Source organism: Peromyscus californicus, unplaced genomic scaffold (genome assembly GCF_007827085.1).
Source record: "Peromyscus californicus insignis strain IS unplaced genomic scaffold, ASM782708v3 Scaffold_17__1_contigs__length_78620276, whole genome shotgun sequence".
Classification (NCBI taxonomy): Eukaryota; Metazoa; Chordata; class Mammalia; order Rodentia; family Cricetidae; genus Peromyscus; species Peromyscus californicus.
In genome coordinates this window covers 32,962,324-32,984,711 of record NW_026294469.1, presented here as the reverse complement: position 1 = coordinate 32,984,711, position 22,388 = coordinate 32,962,324, and the positions used below count along the sequence as shown (strand labels likewise).

Sequence of the window (22,388 nt, the reverse complement as noted above, 5' to 3'; positions counted from 1 at the left end):
TGAAATCTCATCAGAACTGCTGTGAGGAGACAGCTCCTCCTTTATTCAGGGATTCTTAGCATGACTGCTAATGAAGTGTGCGTACAGTCACACAAAGCAGTAGACTTCGCACGGGATTCTTTGGGGGGGGGGGGGAGTTATTAGGAGCCAGAATGTGCAGCGGCTACTTGTACACATGCTGTGTTCACAGCACACGTGTTTTCCATGGTGCAAATGTCATGAGCGTCCTCACCTGATTGTCTTTTCTTTTGTCTTTCACAGAACTTAAGGAATGAAGAACAGGTGGCCATAATTCAGGCCAGCACTGTGCTGTCCTTGGCAGAGAAGGTAATGAATAAAGCTGGCATTTCTAGTCATCCAGTGTCGAGCTTGGTGTCTGAGAGCAGACGAGTGAAATACCAGCCCTGTGCACCCCATTTTGCATTATTGAATGTGTGATAAATGTGATTCGACCCAGGGGAGTGAGAACAGACCGAAGTCTCTATAGCCACTTTGGGATGGATGGATGTTTTTTACATTAAAGTCACTTGCAAAATATATCATTTATCAAAATGGAGAATCTTTTCAGTTTAGAAGCCAGTAAGAAGGGTTTTGTTGAGAATTGGTGAAACTAGAGTTGTTCTAGTCTCAGACTGTCCCTTCAGTGTGTGTGTAGGCGCACACCTATTGTTCCCCATAGATTCTGTGACTTGGTCCTGACTGACTGCAGCCTCAGCCCGAAAGCCCAGCAATAGTATACTGACCTCTTGTGTCTAAACCTGGTAAATGACATGACAGAAGAGAACCAACACAGGGAAGCCAGATTCTTGGTTGCATCCAAGTCTATGAATCCATAGTCAGGTTTGGTGGTACACACTTTTAATCATGGCACTTTGGAAACAGAGAGGCGAGTTCAAGGCCATCCTGGTTTAGATAGTGAAAATCTGTCTCAAAAAAAATGTGAATTAAAAAAAAAAGAATCTGCACATAGCAGAGAGTCATGTGCACATGCTTAAGTAACATGAAAGTTTTATTGTATATATTCATTAAGATGCTGTCTTAATTCTGAATGGCATAGCAATGATGTTAAAAGTTATATGAAACCCTGAGCAATAATCAGCTCTTTTGTGTTTGAAATGATCAAATTCTACAGGTCAAATAGCAATGTTCTATTTCCCAAAATAATAGCATAAAGATGAAGGGGAGGGAAAGAAAGAAGTGTTGTTACAGAATTAAAAATACAAAATATTGACAGGATCCATTTACTGATATTAATTTAAACAAACCAATTTTACGTATTTTTACTAAACGCATTTTTCTGATCACTTAGAAAATTTTAATATGGACCAAGTATCAAATGATAAGAGAAACAAATGTCAGTTCTGCAAAACGTGAAAATAGATGTTTTGTTTACTTTGAGGTTTAGAAAGGCCTTCCTTATCTGTCTGAAATACATACTGAGGTGGTTGCATTTGCTTGCTCTTTTAGCACCGGTTTCCCTCAGAATTCAGTTACAAGCCCGATCACTTGTTCTTCCCTCCCCCCAGCACATTAATAACATCCTATTTTCCCTACAGAAGGTACAGAATCCAAAATTTGCCAAAAGGGTCCTTGGGATTTAAGCTTTGCCTGCTTATTTCTCCATCAACCCTCTCCTCCAACCTCTCTCTTTCTATATTGTCCCTTCCTCCTTGTTTTCTTCCTCCCTCCTCCTTTTCTTTCTTGCCCGCTTCCTTCCCTCCATCTTTCCCTGTCTTCCTCTTTCTTTCTCCCCCTCCCTGCCCCTCTTCACCTTCCCTCCTTCCCTCTCTGTACTCTGCTCTTCCTCCTCTCATCATCTTGTCATCTCATCTTGTCCCAAAGTCTTTGCCAAGATGCCTATGTCTTCCCTTTCCACCTTTGCCTGGCTGTCATAACTGCTCTGCTTCCTCATATGCAGGGAAGCCTTCCTAGTACACCAGGCCCAGACAGCCTTTAGATGCTTCTACAGTGACTGTGTTTTGCTCCTTGGTTTTGGCAATTGCATTTAAGTTGTCAAACTTCTGTTTTCCGCCCCACCCACCTATCTTACTTACTTACTGTTCTATTACTGTGATAAAGCACTGTGACCAAGACAACTTACAAAAAAGGAAGCATTTAATTGGGAGCTTGCTTGCAGTTTGAGAGGGTTAGTTCATGACCCTCATGGTGGGGAGTGTAACAGCGAACGGGTAGGCATGGCTCTGGAGCAGTAGCTAAGAGCTTACATCCTGATTTTCAGGTAACAGGCAGAAGGTGGGACTAGACCTGGCTTGGGATTTTGAAACTTCCAAGCCCATCCCCAGGGATACACCTTCTCCAACAAGGCCACACCTTCTAATCCTTCCCAAACATTTCCACTAACTGGAGACCAAGCACTCAACCCTAGGAGCCTGGAGAGGAGGGGGTCATTTTCATTCAAACCACCACACATCCTCTTAGACTCCAAACTCCAAAGGAGTGACCATGATCTTTGTCCCTCCTCTCCTTATTTCCCCTATTTCCGTCTGAGCAGCTAGAGAAGAAATGATCAGTAAGTGCTACTGAAGAAGTAAGTGAGTAAATAAATCCATTGACACCCCAAGAAATAGCACACTTTGTATCAGCCATTCTAGGTGTGTCTTTGATGACAATGGTCAGAACGTCTTATTCAATTGAAGACCTGAGAGGTAGCAGTCCTTTAATGTGGTGTAAAATTGCCTTGATTTAGGACTGTGACAAAAATGTAGACTGACTCTGTGAAAGGTGTAGACTAGGGAGGTAAAGAATAAGAACTAGGCTTGTGTGCCTCATTAGATCCATCAGTCTCACCCTGGTCCCTGTGTGAGTGTGCTGCAGTCTGTTAAAGCACAGGGGACGCTTGTGGAGTGCTTCTTTTGAACTGACCCCTTCTAACCACTGAATCTAGGTATCATTATCACATTTTCCAGAAGGAATCAGAAGCACAGAGAAGGTGGGTGCTCTGCCCAAGGTTGCACAGACAGTGATTGAGTTAGTTAGGACCCAGAGTCCATCTCTTTCATCTTTTCACCAGATGCTTGTGCAGCTCAAGAAACACCTAAGTAAGCTGTGCAGATCATCAAGGAGCTAGGTCATTGGATCTGTGGTGGTCTAGTACATGCCTTGCCTTGTGTCTTTCTTGCATGGCAGCATCTAGATGAGCAAGCACCGGTTAATAGCTGTTAACACTGTGGTAGAAAGTGAGGGGCTGGATGAATAAGATACACATTTAACCTAGGAGTTTATAATATGTGTGATTGATTTTTTTTTTTTTTTTTTTTTTTTTTTTTTTTTTTTTTTTTTTGCCAAGATGCAGACCTTTGCGAATCAACTTAGAGTCATCTTCTCCATTAGGGACTCCTTTGGTTCGATTCCCAGGTTATTCTAAATGTCCTCTTTGATCTTAAGACTATAAATCTAGATAACAGTTACTAATTAGGAGTATGATCTTCTGCCAAAGTGTATACCTAGACAAAATTCCAACAGTGGCGTCCTATATGTCTTTATATAAAAAGGTAACTAACTGTAGTGGTTTTAGGTGCAGTGTTTTAGAACTGCATCACACACTGTATATATCATCATTGTGTCTCACATCTAGTTTACAGATAACTTACAGTCCTTTTACAAATGGTAACTTGCTTTAGCCACACAAATTCAAGCAAGAGTCAGCATACAGGTCTGAAGGTCATAATGGAATACTTGAGGTTTGCAGTACCTGTAAATGCACAATCTGAAATAGAATCTATTTCTTAATAAAAAGGGGGAAACAGGAAGAGGTAGCCAAAATAATATGTGCAAAACCATAGCTGTTGACTGAAATGTCCTTGAAGAAGTTGCCATATATATGGATAGAAACATGAGAGATTCACAGTTCTGCTGCCATAGCATGGTCTCAGGAGCTAAGGCGAGCTGGTCATGATGTCTCTCCAAAGGCTCTAGAACGTAGAGTTGCTTGATGTGCCATACCATGTGTCCACACTGAAGAGAAATAAAATCTGACAGTGGGACATTTTAGTTCATGCAATATACAGTGACTGTCACCTCACACAAATTTATTTTTTTTAATTTTTTTATTGATATTTAGATCATTTGACATTTAAAATTTTGTGTTTCAGGGGACATCAGGTTGCCTTTCAAAGGCACATAGCAAAGAAAAGCTAAAACTGAATAGGAGCCGAGGAAGCTCCCTCCAGTACTCTCACAGTTATGCCCAGTCACCTCCCTAAGGTCTAAGCTGGCATCACCTTAATGGACACCATTCTGACCATTGGTTCTATTAAGCTATGTATAGGGTATGCTCACATAATAAGACCCAGAGACGGTGGGGTTATTAATACCACATCAAAATGGTGCATTCCGAGTATTAAGGAATACCTTCTTATTGTGTGGTTTGTTTAAAATGCCTTCACCACATTAGAGAAATCATTTTCATATATCCAAATTTTACTCTTACTCATAACGCTCCTTCCACACCTCCAACCTTGAACTACTGGGCAGGCTGTGCCTCGGAATTTCCTTCCCTCACTTGTCCTTTAGACTTCATCTCCCAAAGAAATCCTCCCATGGGTGCAACGGCTTTGCTACTCTTAGTCAGCACTGAAGCCTTAGCAGCTGACACGTAGTAGACATCAGAGGACATTGGATGCGTGGAAGATGGCAGCATTTTGTTTAAACTCCAGGAGAAAAAAAAATGCATTAAGAGTTCATATAAGGGTTCAATCAAAATCCAGAGACATAAGGGGAAAGACCAAGCACTCCAGTGAACAGCCCACAGAATTCATGCCACGTCCAACAGTCATGCCAAACGTTTCTATCTTCTTAACCCTTTAGTGGATCCAACAGATTGAAGGAGCAGAGGCTGCCCTGCACCAGAAAATGATGGAACTGGAAAGTGACATGGTAAGCATAAAGAGGAAAGTATTATACCATAATGGAAAGCGAACATCACTTCTACCTTTTTTATCTGGCACTAGTGGAAGTTTGTAACTGCCCTATTGATCTGTGTACAGACTGTGGGGCATATTTCACAGAAGTAGCTGATAACTTTAAGCTCTAGTCTCCCCCAAAGCATGCCATACATTGGCAACATTTATAAAACTAGTGTTGAAAGAACTTAAATTAGGTATTTTCTCTCAGGCTGAATTTTTTTTTTTCTGCTATGGATAATTACCAAGTTAAAAAAATTACAGACTTGATGGGTATGTCTGGTTTTAAGAATCCACAAGCTATTTCACATCCATTGGGATAACTACTGTCAAAAACAAAGAGAAAGTGACAGTTGTTGGCAAAGAAGTGTAGAAGCTAGAACCCAGGGCACTACTGAAGTAAGCATGAGTACAAATATGGAAAACAGCATGGGGATTGCTTTTAAAATCCATTAAAATTATCATATGACCCTGCAATACCAAAAAAAAAAAAAAAAAAACAAAGGAATTGGGCTGTCGCAGGTTACTGTACACCTACTCTCATAATGACATTATTCACAACATTGAATGTAGCCAAAGTACCTATTGCTAATTGAAGGGATGAGCAAAGTACGGTATGCGCATGTGTTGGTTCAGTCTGAGATACCTGCTGGACACAGCACCTCTTTTGCCTGCAGCTCCCTCCTCATCCTCTTCCCAAACATCTCACTCTAACTGCAGCCAACATTGCCAAACATGCATCCCTAGTGTCTAGTGAAGGGTACAATGTAGATGAACAGTGAGGACACGAGCTGTCACAAAGCAACAAACACTGTCATTCCACGCATGTGAGCTAGTGTCATGAAACTCATAGGAAAAGAAGGCACAGTATGGCTGTCCAGGGTTGAGAGAAAGAAAAAACATAGGGTTGTTAAAGGGGAGTAGTTTCTCTTTTGCAAAATTAACAAGTTACGGACGTTGATGTCAAAAGAGTATGGATGTATTTCACACTACAAATATGTACTTTAATGACTTAAGTGTTCATTTTATTTCATGTGTATTTTAACACAATTTAAAATAACATATCTCCAAACATAGGAATTAATAGGTTGTTAACTTACAGCATTATATATAATCTTATAAGAAGATGTCATTTAAATGATCATTGTTAAAACAAATGTAGTAGGTTCCTATCAAGTCATGAAACTCTATGATAACAATAATTTGTATTTTATAGAACTTAACAGTTTTGGGGATCATAATATCTTGTACATAGTTCATACTTTACCAAGAAATTAAGATCTATAGTGAAATCACATAAGAACTTTTTGTGTTCAAAGTGGCCATCAGAAGCCCGTTCAATACACGACTACTTATGCAGCAGTCAGCCTTTACAGGGTACTTTGGGCACTGGTACCTAGCAATGGTCAAGAAAGCCCAAGCAGCTTTACTGCATACTCTCAGAAGTGAGTACAGCTGGGTTTTTAACCTTCCAATCAGCTGGAAGAGTTCTTTACTCTTCACTTAAGCACCCAAAGAAATGATTGACTTGCATGTGGGAATATGTTGTACCCAAAAACAAAGCTCTAATTAATAATGGCAAGATGGGCATGCAGTGAGAGATGTACAAGAACTGAGGATGTGTGAAGAAACTTCAGATTTATATCCCCTGGCTCACACAAGCTTTGCAACAGGGGCCAATAAATACTCATAAATGGCATTGTGTGTGGAATCACCCTGGCTCTCTAAAATGCCCTTCATCTTTGTGTTTATTAATTTGAATAAGTTAAGTTTGTTTATTTTATAACATCCCTGTGTTAAATTTCATAACATTCTTAGAAAAACATACTAGAACAATACACAATATACAGCTGTCTTCTGTGCCCTTAGGGAACTGGTTCCAAGACTCCCTGGAAATACCAAAGTCCACAGATGCCCAAGTTCTTTCTATGGCACAGCTTTGCATATAACCTACACACACCCTCTTATGTACCTTAAATCATCCCTAGATTGTGATTATGTATTATTACCATTTATAATGTAACTACTTTATAAGTACTTACTATATTCCATGTTTCTAAGGTATGATGAAAGCAAATGCCATAGTCAACAGATGTTTCTCTCAAATATTTTCATTCCAAAGATACTGGAGTCTCTATGTGCAAAACCAGAAGAAACAGAAAGCCAAGTGTACTCACACAGATAGATTTATTACTTAACAACAACCATGTCAAAATCTGTCCTTAATTACCTACTCTCAGACTGGCTTAAAAATCTTTAAGAGTGTTTCACGTGATTCCTTGTTATGCCTTTTATGCTTCTTGCTATTGTTTTTCACTGTGAAGGCTAAACTAATTTTCTTCAAAGAGAACTACAGTTCTACAAATACTAGTGATTTGTGTACTAGAGAAAACATTCATCTGTATAGCTTTCATGTATCACTTTCTAATTAATGGAACTCGCTCTCAATTTGTCAATGTTACTCCTTTTTATAGGAACAATTCTGCAAAATCAAAGGCTACCTGGAGGAAGAACTGGACTACAGGAAACAAGCTCTTGACCAGGCATATATGGTAGGTACCATTAGTGGCCAACACTCTGTTCATCACTCTGTACAACTGAGCTAAAATGTCCTGTCTAATTTGTCATTCTGTGCAGTAGAATACACACAGGATGCATGCAGTCATTAGTCGCTGCTTCAGTTTTGGAACAGAAACCCCAAGATTGCTGCTGCTATATAATATTTTTATATTTTATGTATAATTCTAATCCATTCTTAAATCAAATGTATGCTTGTAGGTAATATTTAGATGAAGGTCATACTGAATGCCAGGGTAGATCCAAGAGGATTTTATTAAATCAAGTAACATCATTTGGGACTCTAACAGAGTAATAGAATAATAATGGATTTAAAATATGTTACACGTATTTTAATTCATTTATTTTTTAAAATGACCATAGAAATCACAGATAATCTTGTTATTCCTAATTTACATATGAGGAAAACAAGGCTTATAGAGCAAAACCTTTGCTCACGTTTGTAGAAGGGCAAGCTGTAATGTAGCTTTTACTCCAGAAACTACAGTCTAATTTAGACCCATAATGCAGCCACCACAAGCGAGGCTATGGTTGTGAGTGGACTGTGCCTTTTTCTCCCCATGGATGATTGTGCTTACAGATGCTCATGACTGATTCCTTCCTTCTACAAAATGCATAGTACAAAATGGTTGGCATTGGACTGCAGCTCTTCTTCTCTCCTTGTGCCCCATCCTCACTGGTTCATGGTCATGAACCAGAAGACAAAGAACAAACTAGCGGAATATTGCAAAACTTGCTCATAGAGGTTTTTATAATGCCCTTGTAACTCTGGGCGAAAGTGAAACTCTGAACCCCTGTTTGTATCAAAGATAGTTTAGTCTGGCCTCTCCCAAATGTGTGAAAGATTCTGATACCGTTTAATGGGGAAGCAAGAGAATGAGAATTGGTCACTGCTTAGAAAATAAAACACTAATTTATTTTTCTCCATGCCTTATACTTTTACCCTTGTCTCTCCTGCCTTGAAAAAGCAAAGTTAAGCTAGACTCCTGAAAGAAACGGATGAGACCTCATTCAGAAAGCCATATTTAATTTTCAAACAATGAAATACACTTGGTCCAGGAGCAGTAATAGAAAAACATCTCCTGTCAGGACTTGGAAATTGACTTCTGTCAGAATTATGGGGAATAAGACTGTAGATTTAGGCAACTACATTTGACATGGGTCACACACACACACACACACACACACACACACACACACACACACACACCACACCGCCAGGGAAACTCCAATATTCTAGGCTATTTTTGAATCATATTTCCATTTTTTCTCAAGGGCAAAGAATGGAAACCATAAGACATCTTCAAGTACAGAGAATTGTCATGTGAATAAGAGATGGTGTTTTATGTTTGAAATATCTCTCCAATTTCAAGTACTTTTTCCTACTTAAACTTGTTGCTAATACTACAGCCACTGTGGCATATGATTTCAACCAGCTGCAGGGTTGTCAAGTAGGAAGGAGAATAAGCCCAATCTCAGCTCCACTTGAAAAGAGAAGAGGGTGTGATGACATAGTTATAATGTAGTCATTATAACACAGGGACTCCTAAAAACAAGTGCCTAAATGAACAGGATCCCAAGAAAGAAAATGAGTTTACTTACAAAGCGTTGTGTGGGTGGCATTTGTGGCATCTCACAAAGGGAAGGTCTGGAGGAGAGCCAGGCAGGAGATACTCAGAATCTCTAAGATCCCCTGAGACCGAGGTACCAAGTTCCTGTCTCACCCATCCACACACACACTCTCCCAGTATCACACCCGAGTGCTTGGTCCCGAAGTTAGACTTTTCTGATTCTATTTGCCAGCGAATCCAGGAACTAGAGGCTACCTTGTACAATGCTCTGCAGCAAGAGACTGTGATCAAGTTTGGTGAACTGTTAAGTGACAAACAGCAGGAGGAGCTGAGGACGGCTGTCGAAAAATTACGGCGGCAAATGCTGAGGAAGAGCAGGGAGTACGACTGTCAGATCCTCCAGGAGAGGATGGAACTCTTACAGCAAGCCCACCAGGTGAGGACCAAGCCCCACACCTCTGTCGGTCAAGCCTAAGCACGTGGGACTTAGTAAAAAGCACTTGATGTAAGCACGGAACCGCTCCCGAGATTGTCGGCGAGGGAAGTGAGTAACTCTTTCCCACTATCACTCAATATAAGGTGACAGGTTGATAATAAAACTTGGTCTTGAGGAAAATGGCATTTCAGAGGTGCTGCATGTGCCTATCATTTTCTGGAACGACTTTGTCACGGGCTCCAAATCTATTGGAACCTGATTACTCACCTGTGTGAGGAAACAGGGTACTGGCTCAGCTTTACATGTTCCTGCCAATAACTGAGCCTGAGGCAGCCATCTGGAAAGAGTAAAGGGGAGCAGGGCCTGTCTCTTCACTCTCAGAACAAGCAGCAATAATAGCAAAGCCTGGAGGCTGCTGTGTGCTGCCTGGCATTTGCTCAGTCAGGATCTGAAGGTTATATTTGGGGCTGGAGAGGTGCTCAGTGGCTGCTTTTCCAAAGGACCCAGGTTCTATTTTCAACACTCACATGATGGCTCATAACTGTCTATAACTCCAGCTCCAAGGGATCTGATGCCCCCTCTGATATCCTGAGACACCAGGTATGCACATGATATATAGACATACATACAGGCAAATCACTCAGACACATAAAAAGAAATTGTTAAGAATGTAAAAGTTATACTTGCATCATTTCACATCGTCTTCACAGAAGCTCTAAGAGGTAAGTGTTCTCATTATCTCAATTTGGAAATAAAAGTATTCAAATGATTTATTCAAGATAGCAAGTGGCAGAGAAAAATTACAGACCAGGTATGCCATCCCCTGAGACCCCGGTGCTAACCACTGCACGCTGCTGTCATATCCACCTTAGGGCATTTGTGACTTACATGATCCATCTAGAGTGGCAAGCCAAACAGTAGGCACCCCTGACCAACTTGCAGTCACAATTCTTTGTAATTCTTCATTTGTGTTGTAACTTGACCAGTGAGCAGCAGTAGAGGCCTGTCCAGAGAGCAAATTCAAAAGAATTGTAGAATTCATATTGCCAGGTTGCAGGATTTGGTATTCCGAGCTGTGACAACCCAATGGAATATGAGAAGGTACAAAGCATGTGTTGAAGTTAAAGGAGCAGAAGAGGAATCGTGCTTATTTTAGGGCACCAGGAAGAGCAAACCATGGAAGCCCGGCTGTAGCTTGAGTTTTCTTGCCTGGCCCACAGTCAGGACAAATCTCTCTCACCTGCCAGTCCCACAGTCATCAGACCCGACCAAGTAAACACAGAGACTTATATTGGTTACAAACTGTATGGCCGTGGCAGGCTTCTTGCTAACTGTTCTTACAGCTTAAATTAATCCATTTCTATAAATCTATACCTTGCCATGTGGCTTGTGGCTTACCGGTACTTTACATCTTCCTTGTCCTGATGGCAGCTGGCAGTGTCTCCCTCATCCAGCTTCCTGTTCTCTCAATTCTCCTCTCTGTTAGTCCCGCCTATACTTCCTGCCTGGCCACTGCCAATCAGTGATTTATTCATTGACCAATCAGCAACACATTTGACATATAGATCATCCCACAGCACCCGGCAGCACAGAGAGGCAGGGGCTCTGTGTCCTCCACGCCAGCAGAGCACTCAAGCCGTTTGCCCCAAAGATGACAGGCACACGCACATTTCTGTCAGGAAGCCTTCAGGATTACAAAGATTTGACCAGTGGAAAGTCTTGGAAGCTCTTGACAATGGAGTATCTCATGGCCTTTTGTTTGTTTGCTTTTCTCTTCTACTGGGGGGTAAAGGTGTCTTCTGCACAAATTCCTTACATGGCAAAAGCATCGAATTGGGTTTAACAAATTGAGAGCTTTGTCTTGCAAATGCATGTATTTTTGCTTTAACATGGACTGATAGTTATCTAAATTGGCTTGTGATAAATATCCTGGCATCCCAGTTTGAGTCTCTTTAATCTGTTAGCTAAGGTTCCTCTCTCTTGAAAGAACTCTACCTTTTATGTTACTTAGAATGAGTTGAGAGAGTTCCCTGACATTTCCGAGAGGGAAATGTTCACATTAAATGTCCCTGTTATAATTACTTCTTACTCGTCTCTTCCCTTTTAATCAATAAAGTAGCTTAATAGCAGAGTTATTCCAGAAGGCATTGGCCAGGATGTGTCAAAGACAACTATGATGTGTAAATTTTAGAGGCCATTGCTAGCTATTTGCTAGACATTTATGCTTCGATATCCCAAGATGAAAACAGTATGCGTTCTTGTCCTTATCTTTCCTCTCTATTGTTTGGGTCAGTAGAATGACCTTATCTAAAATTACTCAGGCCTCAACACTTATGCCTTCTCTGTCCTCTGCCTCAGTGAACTTAGGTAGGACCACATCCAACTGACGTTGGCCCCCAAGTGCTTTGAAGCTTTCCTATTTTGCTCACACTGTTACAGGCATTTGCAGGATCTTTCATTATTATAGTGGCTTCCAGGTGCCTGACTCTATCATCTACACATGCACTCAGACATTTCAATGTATTTCCTAGTGGTAGATTCCATGTGCTGGATATCTAGAATAATCACCGTGGACACTGCCCTCCTGTGTATTTGAAGACAAAGGTGATCAGCATGAAGAAAATAATTATGGTGTATTTTGTTAAATGGCATTAACAAAGGACTGTGGAAATCACATTGTAGGAACTTCCCTCTTCTCCCTTCAGTTTGTTGCATAAGTCAGTCCTGGTTTTTATCAACTTCCCTGCGGCAATTTCTTGCTCAAGGGCATCTGTGGTCTCCCTTTCGAAGTGAGTCAAGTCCTGTGTAGGTTTTTTAAGGTCCTTCATTAGCTGGTCATCTCTCCCTTAAGATGTTCTTTCCAGTCCATCTCCTGAGTTCTTTCCAGTGCAAAGCCTAGTGCCACTTATTCGTGGTTTCCTATTCCAAAGCCTTTGCTTGCCCAGTTTTCCACCAAAAATGACATTCAAAAATTCTCATTTTTTCAAGTCCCTATTAGAGGTTCACCTCTTCCAGAATCCTCTGCTGGATGAACAAAATGTACAAAACACTCTTTAAAAAATATGTTTAAAGCCTTGTCTTATAATCAGTAAAAGCCATGTATTCAGAGCCAACTGTGTACCAAATGCTGTGAATATGGCAGTTACTTTAGACATCTGATCTGCCATACAGAATGAGAAAGGACAAAACCATGCCACAAATGAACCACAGCGTGAACTATCTCTAAGGGAGCTACTAAGTGCTGGGAATAAGCTTGGACAACATATATTGGTGTGCGTGTGAGTCAGAAAGGATTAAGTATGTTAGGACAGGTAGTCAGAGGACACCTCTGAAGATCCATGCAAACCAGGGAACCAGTCACACAAAGGTCTCAGAAAAAGGAGCAAGCACTAAGTCCCGCTGTACATTCAAGAGCCACAGAAGAAGTCAGTATGGCTGGTGTGCACAGAGTTGGGCTAAGAGGTGAAGCTGGAGACCATGAAGAGTCAAGATCAGTGTGGGGCCTTGCAAGAATCCGGTATCAGTTTTAATGCAACTCAGCTAACTTTTCCTTTCCCCACCTCTTAGACTCAGGACTACTGTGATCTTTTTAACCTTTTCACCCTTATGAAGCTGAGAATAGTACTGGGGGTCTTATGCATGCTAGGCAGATGCTATACCATACCCCAACCTGATTATTTCACATTTCATGTTCAGATTAGCTATATTAGTTCATGTAGGAAGGACAGATTTTAATATGATGAGGATGGACCAGATAAGAAGCAGGAACAACTAAAAATAAGCTGTCTCATCAGATCCAATAAGGGATGAAGATGAGTTCATGTACTTGATAGTGAGAGAGGGAGAGAGGGAGAGAGGGAGAGAAGGAGAGAGGGGAGATGGAGAAAGAGAATATGAGAATCTATTTGGGACTCACAATGTTTCCTCTTGGTCAGATGGCAAGTGTCTGGGAAAGAGAAACAAGCTTATAACATGTAATGAAGAATAATGGACTCATCTACCGTGTGGATCGGTCTGTCTACAGACTGACACAGCCCTAGGAACTGGAGATGGGTGACAGCGTTTTACATCTTGGCCGTTTTTCACCTTTGCTATTTAATTCTGTTATTCTCGGTTTTACATTCTATCTTGTCAAAGAACATCGTAGCTCCCTGGGACGAGGAATTAGCTGGTGCCTTAGCTGTGTTCTTCAGTACAGATGCTACAGTCACAGACATGTCAGGAAATGGTCAGCAAGCGCAGAGTTCATGGCTGAGTAAGCCCTTCAGTAGTTGCATGGATGGATGGTTCTCTGAATCAATATGGATGTCTCTATGCAGACACAAGCAAGGAATTGTGTGCATAAACAAGAAGGAAATGCCTAGCACATTTATTGTTTTGTTGTATAGCCTTAGAGCATATGCGGTACCCCTGAAGTACACACCAGCATACACATCACACATAGGTAGGTGCTACCATATTCCAGGCTCACCTGCATCTCCATCATTCATCAACATGTCAGAATGACAACCAGAGCACAAGCCTCACCTCCTTCCTTTGACAGCGGCATTTGTCAATCTTGGCGGGACTAAGACAGATCATCTAGATCACTATTAATTCTTTGAGGTGGGAGGATATCTCCTGCATTGTGGGATGGAATGGCGTCTGCTGGCCCTAAGCCAGAAGAGCTGTTAAATATCCTACAATGCAGTTGTGACAATAAGAAATATTAACACAGTTAAGTACTGGTGATAGGTACACAAATTTGCTACTATACTAAAATATGAAATAATTATGCATTATAAAATGAGCATACCAACCAACTTGAGAAGTCCTCAGACATTGCCAATGTCTCCGTCCAGGAGAGGGTAAAAATCACCTCTAGTTGACACTTACATTTCAGAGAGGAGACTTGATTCCCATGTTGAAATTTTTTTTCTGTTAGCTTCCCTATTTTTTCTCCCCACACTGCATTATAAAAACCTCTCTGTATGTTACCACCCTCATAGGCTTCTAGCTGAAGGGCTAGTTCACTGTTTTAATTTCTGCAAACAGTGGTCATTCAGCAACAAGCTTGCTATGCATCACGATGCCCATGGGTACCAAAAGCCTTTGGGATATCAAGGGGAATTGTGAAGACTTCTTTTGCTCCCCAGCAGTTGTCTGTGTAATGCCATTATCCAACCTGTGACGTCTCCGTGTGTGGAATGTGGTTACAAAGGCTTTTCTGCATTCCTAACTGACTGCTGTGATATTTTGTTACGATTGCTTCATCCCCAGCTTATCAGCTTACTTCTGAGAAGTTGTATTAAAGTGTACTCTCTACTGGCTTTTGAGAATTCATCAGTCATGTTTTGTGAGGAAATACCATCCCCGAAGACGGCTGAAGCAGGAAGACAAGAAAGGCCAACAGTGGTCTGCTATTTCACAGTCAGCTTCAGCCATTTTTTACTGTACAAATAAGCAACCAGAATGTCAATCCATAGAGTTGACGAGGGCATTCACTTGACGCCCGCTCGTTCTAAGACTTGCTGCTCTCTTACAAGGGTATGGCATTCCTACATTTCATTTAAGCTCACATTCCCCAGGGCAAAAAGCAATGTGGCCAAATCCAGTGGCACTGTGGTGGAATACACACCTCCCACCTGGGTCAGGCCTCTGCAGTTGGTAAGAATGAGGGGGTTTGTCAGTAGCCCGAGAAAGCCAGTGAAGTCAGAGGTAAGGTTCATTTGCGCTCATGCTTTCAGAACTTCCTGTCCACGATCACAGCTGGCTCCTTGCTTTGTGGCAGTTCATCTTGGAAGAAGCACGAGTGAACAAAGTTGCTTACCCTGTGGCAGTTGGAAAGCAAAGAGGGAAACGAGATTGAGGTCCCAATATCCTCTTCAAGGGAATGCCCCAATGACCTAACTGCCTTCCCCAAAACCCTACCTCCCATCAGCCATACAGGCTGATGACCATGTTAGTAGTGTGTGTTGTTTGGGAAGGTTTTTAAGCTCCAAACTAAAGCAGGTATAAAATACTCTGCTCAAAAAATATTACCGGTGACCACGGACAGTAGTGGTGCACAAGTTTTATCCCAGCACTCGGGAGGCACAGACAGGTGGATCTCTGTTAGTTCGGGGCCAGCCTGGTCTACAGAGTGAGTTTCAGGACAGCCAGGACTGTTTCACAGAGAAATCCTGTCTCAATATATATATATTTAAGAATATTTTCCCGCCGGGCGGTGGTGGCGCACGCCTTTAATCCCAGCACTCCGGAGGCAGAGCCAGGCGGATCTCTGTGAGTTCGAGGCCAGCCTGGGCTACCAAGTGAGTCCCAGGAAAGGCGCAAAGCTACACAGAGAAACCCTGTCTCGAAAAACCAAAAAAAAAAAAAAAAAAAAAAAGCCGGGCGGTGGTGGCGCACGCCTTTAATCCCAGCACTCGGGAGGCAGAGCCAGGCGGATCTCTGTGAGTTCGAGGCCAGCCTGGTCTACAGAGTGAGATCCAGGAAAGGCGCAAAGCTACACAGAGAAACCCTGTCTCGAAAAACAAAAAAACAAAAAACAAAAAACAAAAGAATATTTTCCCACCATGAGTCTGGATCAGCTTTGGGACATGCAGAAACTCTGCAGATAGGGAAAAGTATGTTTGTGCTATTTCCATCTGCTGGCACTAATATCAATGTTTTCATAGAAAGCATTATGATTTGTTTGGTGAACAATTTCCTCAACAACTTAGCACCTAACCGTGTTTTCCCTGTTTTACTCAGAGAATCCGTGACCTAGAGGATAAGACAGACATCCAAAAGCGGCAGATAAAGGACTTAGAAGAAAAGGTATGCGCTAACCTCCTTTGCTCAGCCTTAAAGTGCTGCTGACTTGGCCTCTGTGCTTTCTCCTCCGTCTTGGTTATCGTGCCTGGCACAGGCAGACATAGGTACAGGGGAAGTTGTGCCCACCTTCCGTAGGACGCCAGGGTTTGGGGTGATGCCATCCCATCAGCAGCCTTGGTGTTTGTGCCATGTGTAATTTTGATTCCCTTCTCTCTCCCCTCCTCATCTTCATTTCCAGTACTTTTTCTCCTCCAGTACTCTAATTTGCTTTTTCTTTCAAAGATATTTTCGTACTTAAAACAAAACAAAAACATTTTCCATTATTCATAAAAATCCCTTTCATCCCTGGGCTTCAGTTTCAATTCAACAATGAGTTCAGAAACCCAGGTTGATGGCAGTAAGTGCACCTCCCTGTCATTTCTCCAGTAGTTAGAAAGATTAAAGGCCACACGCCTTTAATCCCAGCACTGGGGAGGCAGAGGCAGGTGGGTCTCTGAGTTTGAGGCCAGCCTGGTCTACAGAGCGAGTTCCAGGACGGCCAGGGCTGTTGCACAGAGAAACCTTTGTCCCGAAATACACCTCCCATCTCCACCCCCCCATACCCCACCCCCCAAAAAAAGAAAGAGAAATTTCTTCAAAGAGATCCTGTGTTTAGGGGGAAAAAAGTAATGGTGTTCTAAAGAGGGCATGTGGAAATGATTGAGTGTTGATGGAAGAGAAATGCTTAGTCTGACGTAAAGGCCTGTCCTGCCTGACAGGCCAGGAGCACTCTGCTGAGGAATGCAGAACGAGAGCAGAGGGGTTCTCTCCCAAGCGTCTGTTTCCCTGACAGAAAGTAGCTCTACAAACCCTTGGGTTGAAGTAGGTTGTTTGGCTGTAATTTCCATGGAATTCAAGAAGACCATGGCAAACCATCTGCCATTCCTGAGACTATGGTTAGAATTGAGTTCCTCCAAAAAGGCATGTGTCATGGTCCGTATGTGTGAGGACAGAAGTCAGTGCAGTCTGGAAGGAAGCCATATCACTGGGCGCTCACATTCTTAGACTGGTGAACTTCAGATTCTGATATCACCTTGGGTCAGTGACTACAAATACACCTTTGTGCCTATAAAATGGGAATGACAACACCCACACTGACCTCCCGTCGTGGGTACCAATGAGGAATGAAATCACATATGAAAATTAGGAAACCTTAAGAAAATAAAGGTCAAATTTAAAAGTATTCTGAAATTTTCCCATCCTTGAAGTACATGTCCTCCTTAAAATTTTAAATCTATCTTCCCTCATTTCAGACCATTTGGTTCTTCAGCACTGAGTGAGGCATATGTAAATTACAGTGACCCAAGAACTACATTCAGTTACCTTGCAGTTGGTGGAAAGAGAAGGCAGAGGCTGCTCCCAGTTCCCTGGTTGTTGGAGGACACATATCATGCCTTCAGTTTCTGACATTTTGGAGAGGCCAGGTCTGGTCTGACTTGGTGTTTATCCCTAAACTCCCCTTGTTCTGACTCAAACAGAAAGATGCAGTTGAGGCAATTCTGTGCAGAAATTTTGGGCTGCTATTCAGCCCCCTTCAAGAGAGCTTCCAAAAGTGGAGCCATTTGGGTGGCCACCCCAGCTCCTATCCAGATGAATCCTGTGGAAGTTTGGGGAGAAGAGCAATTAAGACTATCAACAGGAGAACTTAATGACAATATCTCACCGTCATTTGGTCCCATAATATTTATAGACCTGAACTTCTTAGACATTTTCGATAATGAAGTAATACATGAATTTCTACTGAATATTGTCTTAAAACAGTGAATGGAGTTACTTAAATAACAACAAGCCGGTTGACTCTTGAGAGGCCGTAGAATGGGAGATGAGCTTCACACTAGGTGCTCTGCTCATGTGACCTCACTCCCACTTGTCCTCCAGCCTACTGAAGCAGCTAAGTGTCCTTTGTGTCAGCACACTCTTCATTCTCCCTGTTGGGATACTTGAAAGCCTACTCAGGGTGCACATGGTGTCCCTGCTGGGCTGGGGTGGCTCATTTTCATGCACACAGTTGGTGTAAAAAAGGGGATATCAACAAACCAAACCAAACAGCCTCAACCCCACACAGCAGTTCCCGTGGCCAATGCATTGTCGCTGTTGTTGTTTCCTTTACTTCTTATAATTATTCCACAAGGGAGACACAGCAGATGGTGTGGTCCCTCTTACGCATGTAATAAGTAATGCATCAAAGAAAGTAAACATCTTGCCCAAGATTATATAACCAGTCCATGAAAATCAAGATGAGAGGCCAGGGTGACTGACTTCAGGTCCCACCACACTGCAGAAGCTCAGTCTGTTGTAACAGACCAAGGTACTGGTCATCTCTTCATGCTCAACTCTTCTCCTTGAAGGAATAGTGGAAAGCCTTCCATTCTCCCTCATTCTCTAGTCCTTGATGGGTGTATCTTCAAGAAAGACTTTTTAAAAGCCCGGATTGATGGCACATGCCTTTAATCTCAGCACTCAGGAGGCAGAAGCAGGCAAATCTCCATGAGTTCAAGATCAGCCTGGTCTACAAAATGAGTTCCAGGACAGCCAGGGTTAGGGTTAGAGAAACCCTATCTCAAAAACCAAAAAGAAAACAAGGAATATTTTTTAAAAGAGTGTTTCCTTTAATAAAATAAGTCAAAACTTATAAATACAAAATATAAACATATGTTTTAAATATGTAATATTATAAACAAATAGAAAATAAATATAAAATAAAAAGTCGTCAACACATGGCTTTCAGCATGTTATGTTTATAACTTTGTTGCTATAATGTTGCAAGAACCTTATAAGCAGTGGCAACGAGAGAATTAGATGAATAGTATTTGCAATGTGTAAATGCCACCCAGGACCCTATTCCAACATGCTGCAATCATAGGATGTTCCTAGAGTGGCATAATGTAATTTAAACTACCAAGGGAATCCACATTCTAAAAACATACCTGGCCTGTGACATTTTATAATTAATACATAGTTGGTTTTATTCCAGTACTTCACAAGCATGCGTTAATTCATCTAATTTTTTGTTTCTCTAATGAAGGATTTTGGTAAAGAGATCAAATTAGGCTATTAATAAGTCAAATAATAAAGAGGTCTATCTCAAGGTGAGGACAGCTCAAATATAACTTATTCATTATTTGAAATGCCATTGGTATAAAAATATCTTCCATACCAGTAGGAGGAACACACATTTGAATTTGCACAGGACATGCCCAATTTATACTTTGTATTCCTAACAGTGTCCAATCTCCTCACAAGTGTCCCACTGCAGGTGATTATTACACTACACCTTAATATTCTTCCTGCTGGCTCTTGTCCCTAAAACCTGTCACATTAACTAAGCAGCAACAGCTTAATGAGCACAAATCTCTGATTACAGTTTTGAAATAATACCCTCACATCCCTGGAGAAGAGAGACAATGCCCACAAGAAAGCGCAGCTCACGATATCTGCGCTCTGGCTCGCATTGCGCCGCAAGATTCTATTTAGTGAGACACCACTTTACTACTCTGTGCTTAGTTTTTCTCATCTATGAAATTTGGAGCCTAAAGCCTAGAGCAACTGTATGTGAGAATGCCTTATTATTAATTCTAAAATGTATGCATCCATGTTAGAGGCAATAGGTAAACGAAAGCTTGTTTTTGTTTTTAATGAGGTAATGTGGAAAGCTTTTGTGCTACCTGAATGCTGATGGAAGTTCAGATTTACATAATCTCCTTCTTTTTCTTCTGCAGTTTCTGTTTCTATTCTTGTTCTTCTCTCTTGCCTTCATTCTATGGCCTTGATGTCAAGGTGCCTCTTAAAGGTAAGATTCCATTTAACTCAACGGTGCAGCTCTAAGAGGTAGCTGATAAGAAGCATGTTACACGTTGTTATTGCATCACAGGTTTTTTCCAAACCAAACAGTTTAGTTAGCCATAAAATAAGACATAGGTCCAATTCAGGTGGACTGTTTTTAAAACTTAAAGTTGTATGGTGTGGAAGTGATGTTTTCAGTTTAATTATACTGCCTTCAGAAGTTGCAAAGTCTGTAAATCTTAGTGTTCTCATTGTGGCTGTCCATCACCCAGTCGGCATTGTGTCTGTGTATCCACCAAGTGAAAAAACGTCATTGCGCCTTTAGTATTTCTCCAGCATGAAGATGCTGGTTCTAAGACTCAGAGAAACCAATTATGACCACTATTGCAATTCTGTCCCAACCTTTCCACAACAAAAGTCAGGAAAGCATGATTATCATATTAAGTGTACTTGGATTTTGTTTTAAAACAAGATACTTTTCGACATCAATTCAAGAAGAAAAAAATGAAGCCTTGTTATGGTCCTTACCAAGCCTGTGTCTGATGAGCACATGCATTAGTAATTCTAGCTTGTGGTTCTCAATGTTCTCAGTGCCGAAAATAACAGGCACAGAAGCCTTATCATGCACCCCATGAGCCAGACCACTTGAGCTTGATAGAGTTGATGGAAGGTGGGAAGGACAGAGAGCGGGGACTGGTCTGCGGCTCACAGCATAGCAGGTGGTTCTGATATCCAATCAGCAATGGAAACCACAAAGCTCAATATTACTGTTCAAATGGGGGGTTCCCCCTGACATTCTAAATATACTTCCTATGGACCACTTTGACTTTGATTATCCTGTGAAATTACATTGTGCAGAGTTCCCGTCTAGGCTTCATATTAGTTATTACTCTTCTAGCAAGCAGAAAGATAGGAAAGAACACTTTCCCTCTCCATGGATGTTAACCTCATTGTCTCCCTGTAAAACAAATAAGAAGGCTTTAACATGACCTGAAGTTGGGAGATGGAAACAAAAAGGCATAGAAAGTTTATGCCCTTTGAATAGCAATCCTATGTCCATATTTCTTCTTCCAAAAGATTTTCTTTATAGTCTGAAAACTATCCATTGTCTGGCGATAATTTTGCCATGCACTAAGAAGACTGAGCCTCATCAAGGGAGGGAGAGCATAGGGTCTAAAGGAGGAAGACACTAATTCAGCACTAACGGGGCCACAATGTCAGCAAACAGTTCCTCCTCAAAATAAACAGAGTAGATAAAGTTATTAAGGAGTCAATGCTACACGGTAATTTAGGATGGACAAACTAGATCTTGTAAATATCAGGTAGAAAGGCAAAAAACTTCAGTATCGCTAACACTCATGCTGTTATGTACCGGGAGTTATTCTGAGCTACAAGTGCTTTCAATCCTCGTCAATTACTCTCCAAGGTAAGTATCGCTTTTATTCCCATTTTACAGTTAGACATGACATCAAATGACTGTCCACTATTATGCAGCTGTGCTTGGCAGGAGCAGGGGCTGAACCCACAAGCCTCACGCCACAGTCAATTTTAGCCAGCAAATAGCAGGGCATCTCTACTGCATTCCAAAGGATGTTCACATCGTCGTGCAGGCGCAGCTTCTTCTGCTGTCTCATATGTCACTCAGACGTTGTCTTGTAAAATCACACTGTGTCATCTCCATGGTTTCTACTAAGTTGTGGGGGGTTCCTGAGGAATATTCAAGATTGGCTGTGTGCTTCAAAGCAGCACACAATTCATACTTAGTCACTTTCTCTCAAATGAAGGACTAATGTAAAAATATAATAGCAAATAAATGTGATAATGAATCTGGTCAGTATGAAATGTATGCAGGGAAAATGACAGTGGTTAAGAAATCAATTATAGTGTGAATTTCACCACAGACTAGAAGTATGATAGTAGACTATTTATTTAATCCAAGTGAGTCTCTAAGTATTTACCTGCAGCATGGTGATGTGTTGAGAGAATTAAATGATGCCATACATGAAAAATACTTACCAAATTGCCTGCAAAATACTTAAATAATTTGCAATTCCTAGCTAGCTACTATTATTTTTAAAGTTAGTTATTGCATTTGCTGATTTTTGTAATATAAATATGAAAACATAACTTTCAGTGTTTCCAAGCAGATTGTAACATAAATCCAAACAAGAAGTTGCCTCTTTTCAGAAAATAATCTTGCCTTGATTAGCTTATGGAAAGCCAACACTACTGAAAACTGAATGATGTTATTTGTGTCTGCAAAGC

At 41.4% G+C, this 22,388-nt stretch overlaps 1 protein-coding gene across 2 annotated transcripts in view; it reads left to right on the top strand.

Moving 5' to 3' along the window:
- Jakmip2 (janus kinase and microtubule interacting protein 2) overlaps positions 1-20,130 on the top strand; it is a 148,603-nt gene extending 128,473 nt beyond the window's left edge. For both annotated transcript variants that reach the window (XM_052742118.1, XM_052742117.1), the window contains 6 exons: positions 262-327; positions 4,828-4,896; positions 7,397-7,474; positions 9,303-9,506; positions 16,239-16,304; positions 20,060-20,130. In XM_052742118.1, the coding sequence (XP_052598078.1) occupies positions 262-327; positions 4,828-4,896; positions 7,397-7,474; positions 9,303-9,506; positions 16,239-16,304; positions 20,060-20,110 (534 nt within the window). In that variant the 3' untranslated portion in view covers positions 20,111-20,130. The remainder of the gene's footprint in view (positions 1-261; positions 328-4,827; positions 4,897-7,396; positions 7,475-9,302; positions 9,507-16,238; positions 16,305-20,059) is intronic.
- The last annotated feature ends 2,258 nt before the right edge of the window (positions 20,131-22,388 follow it).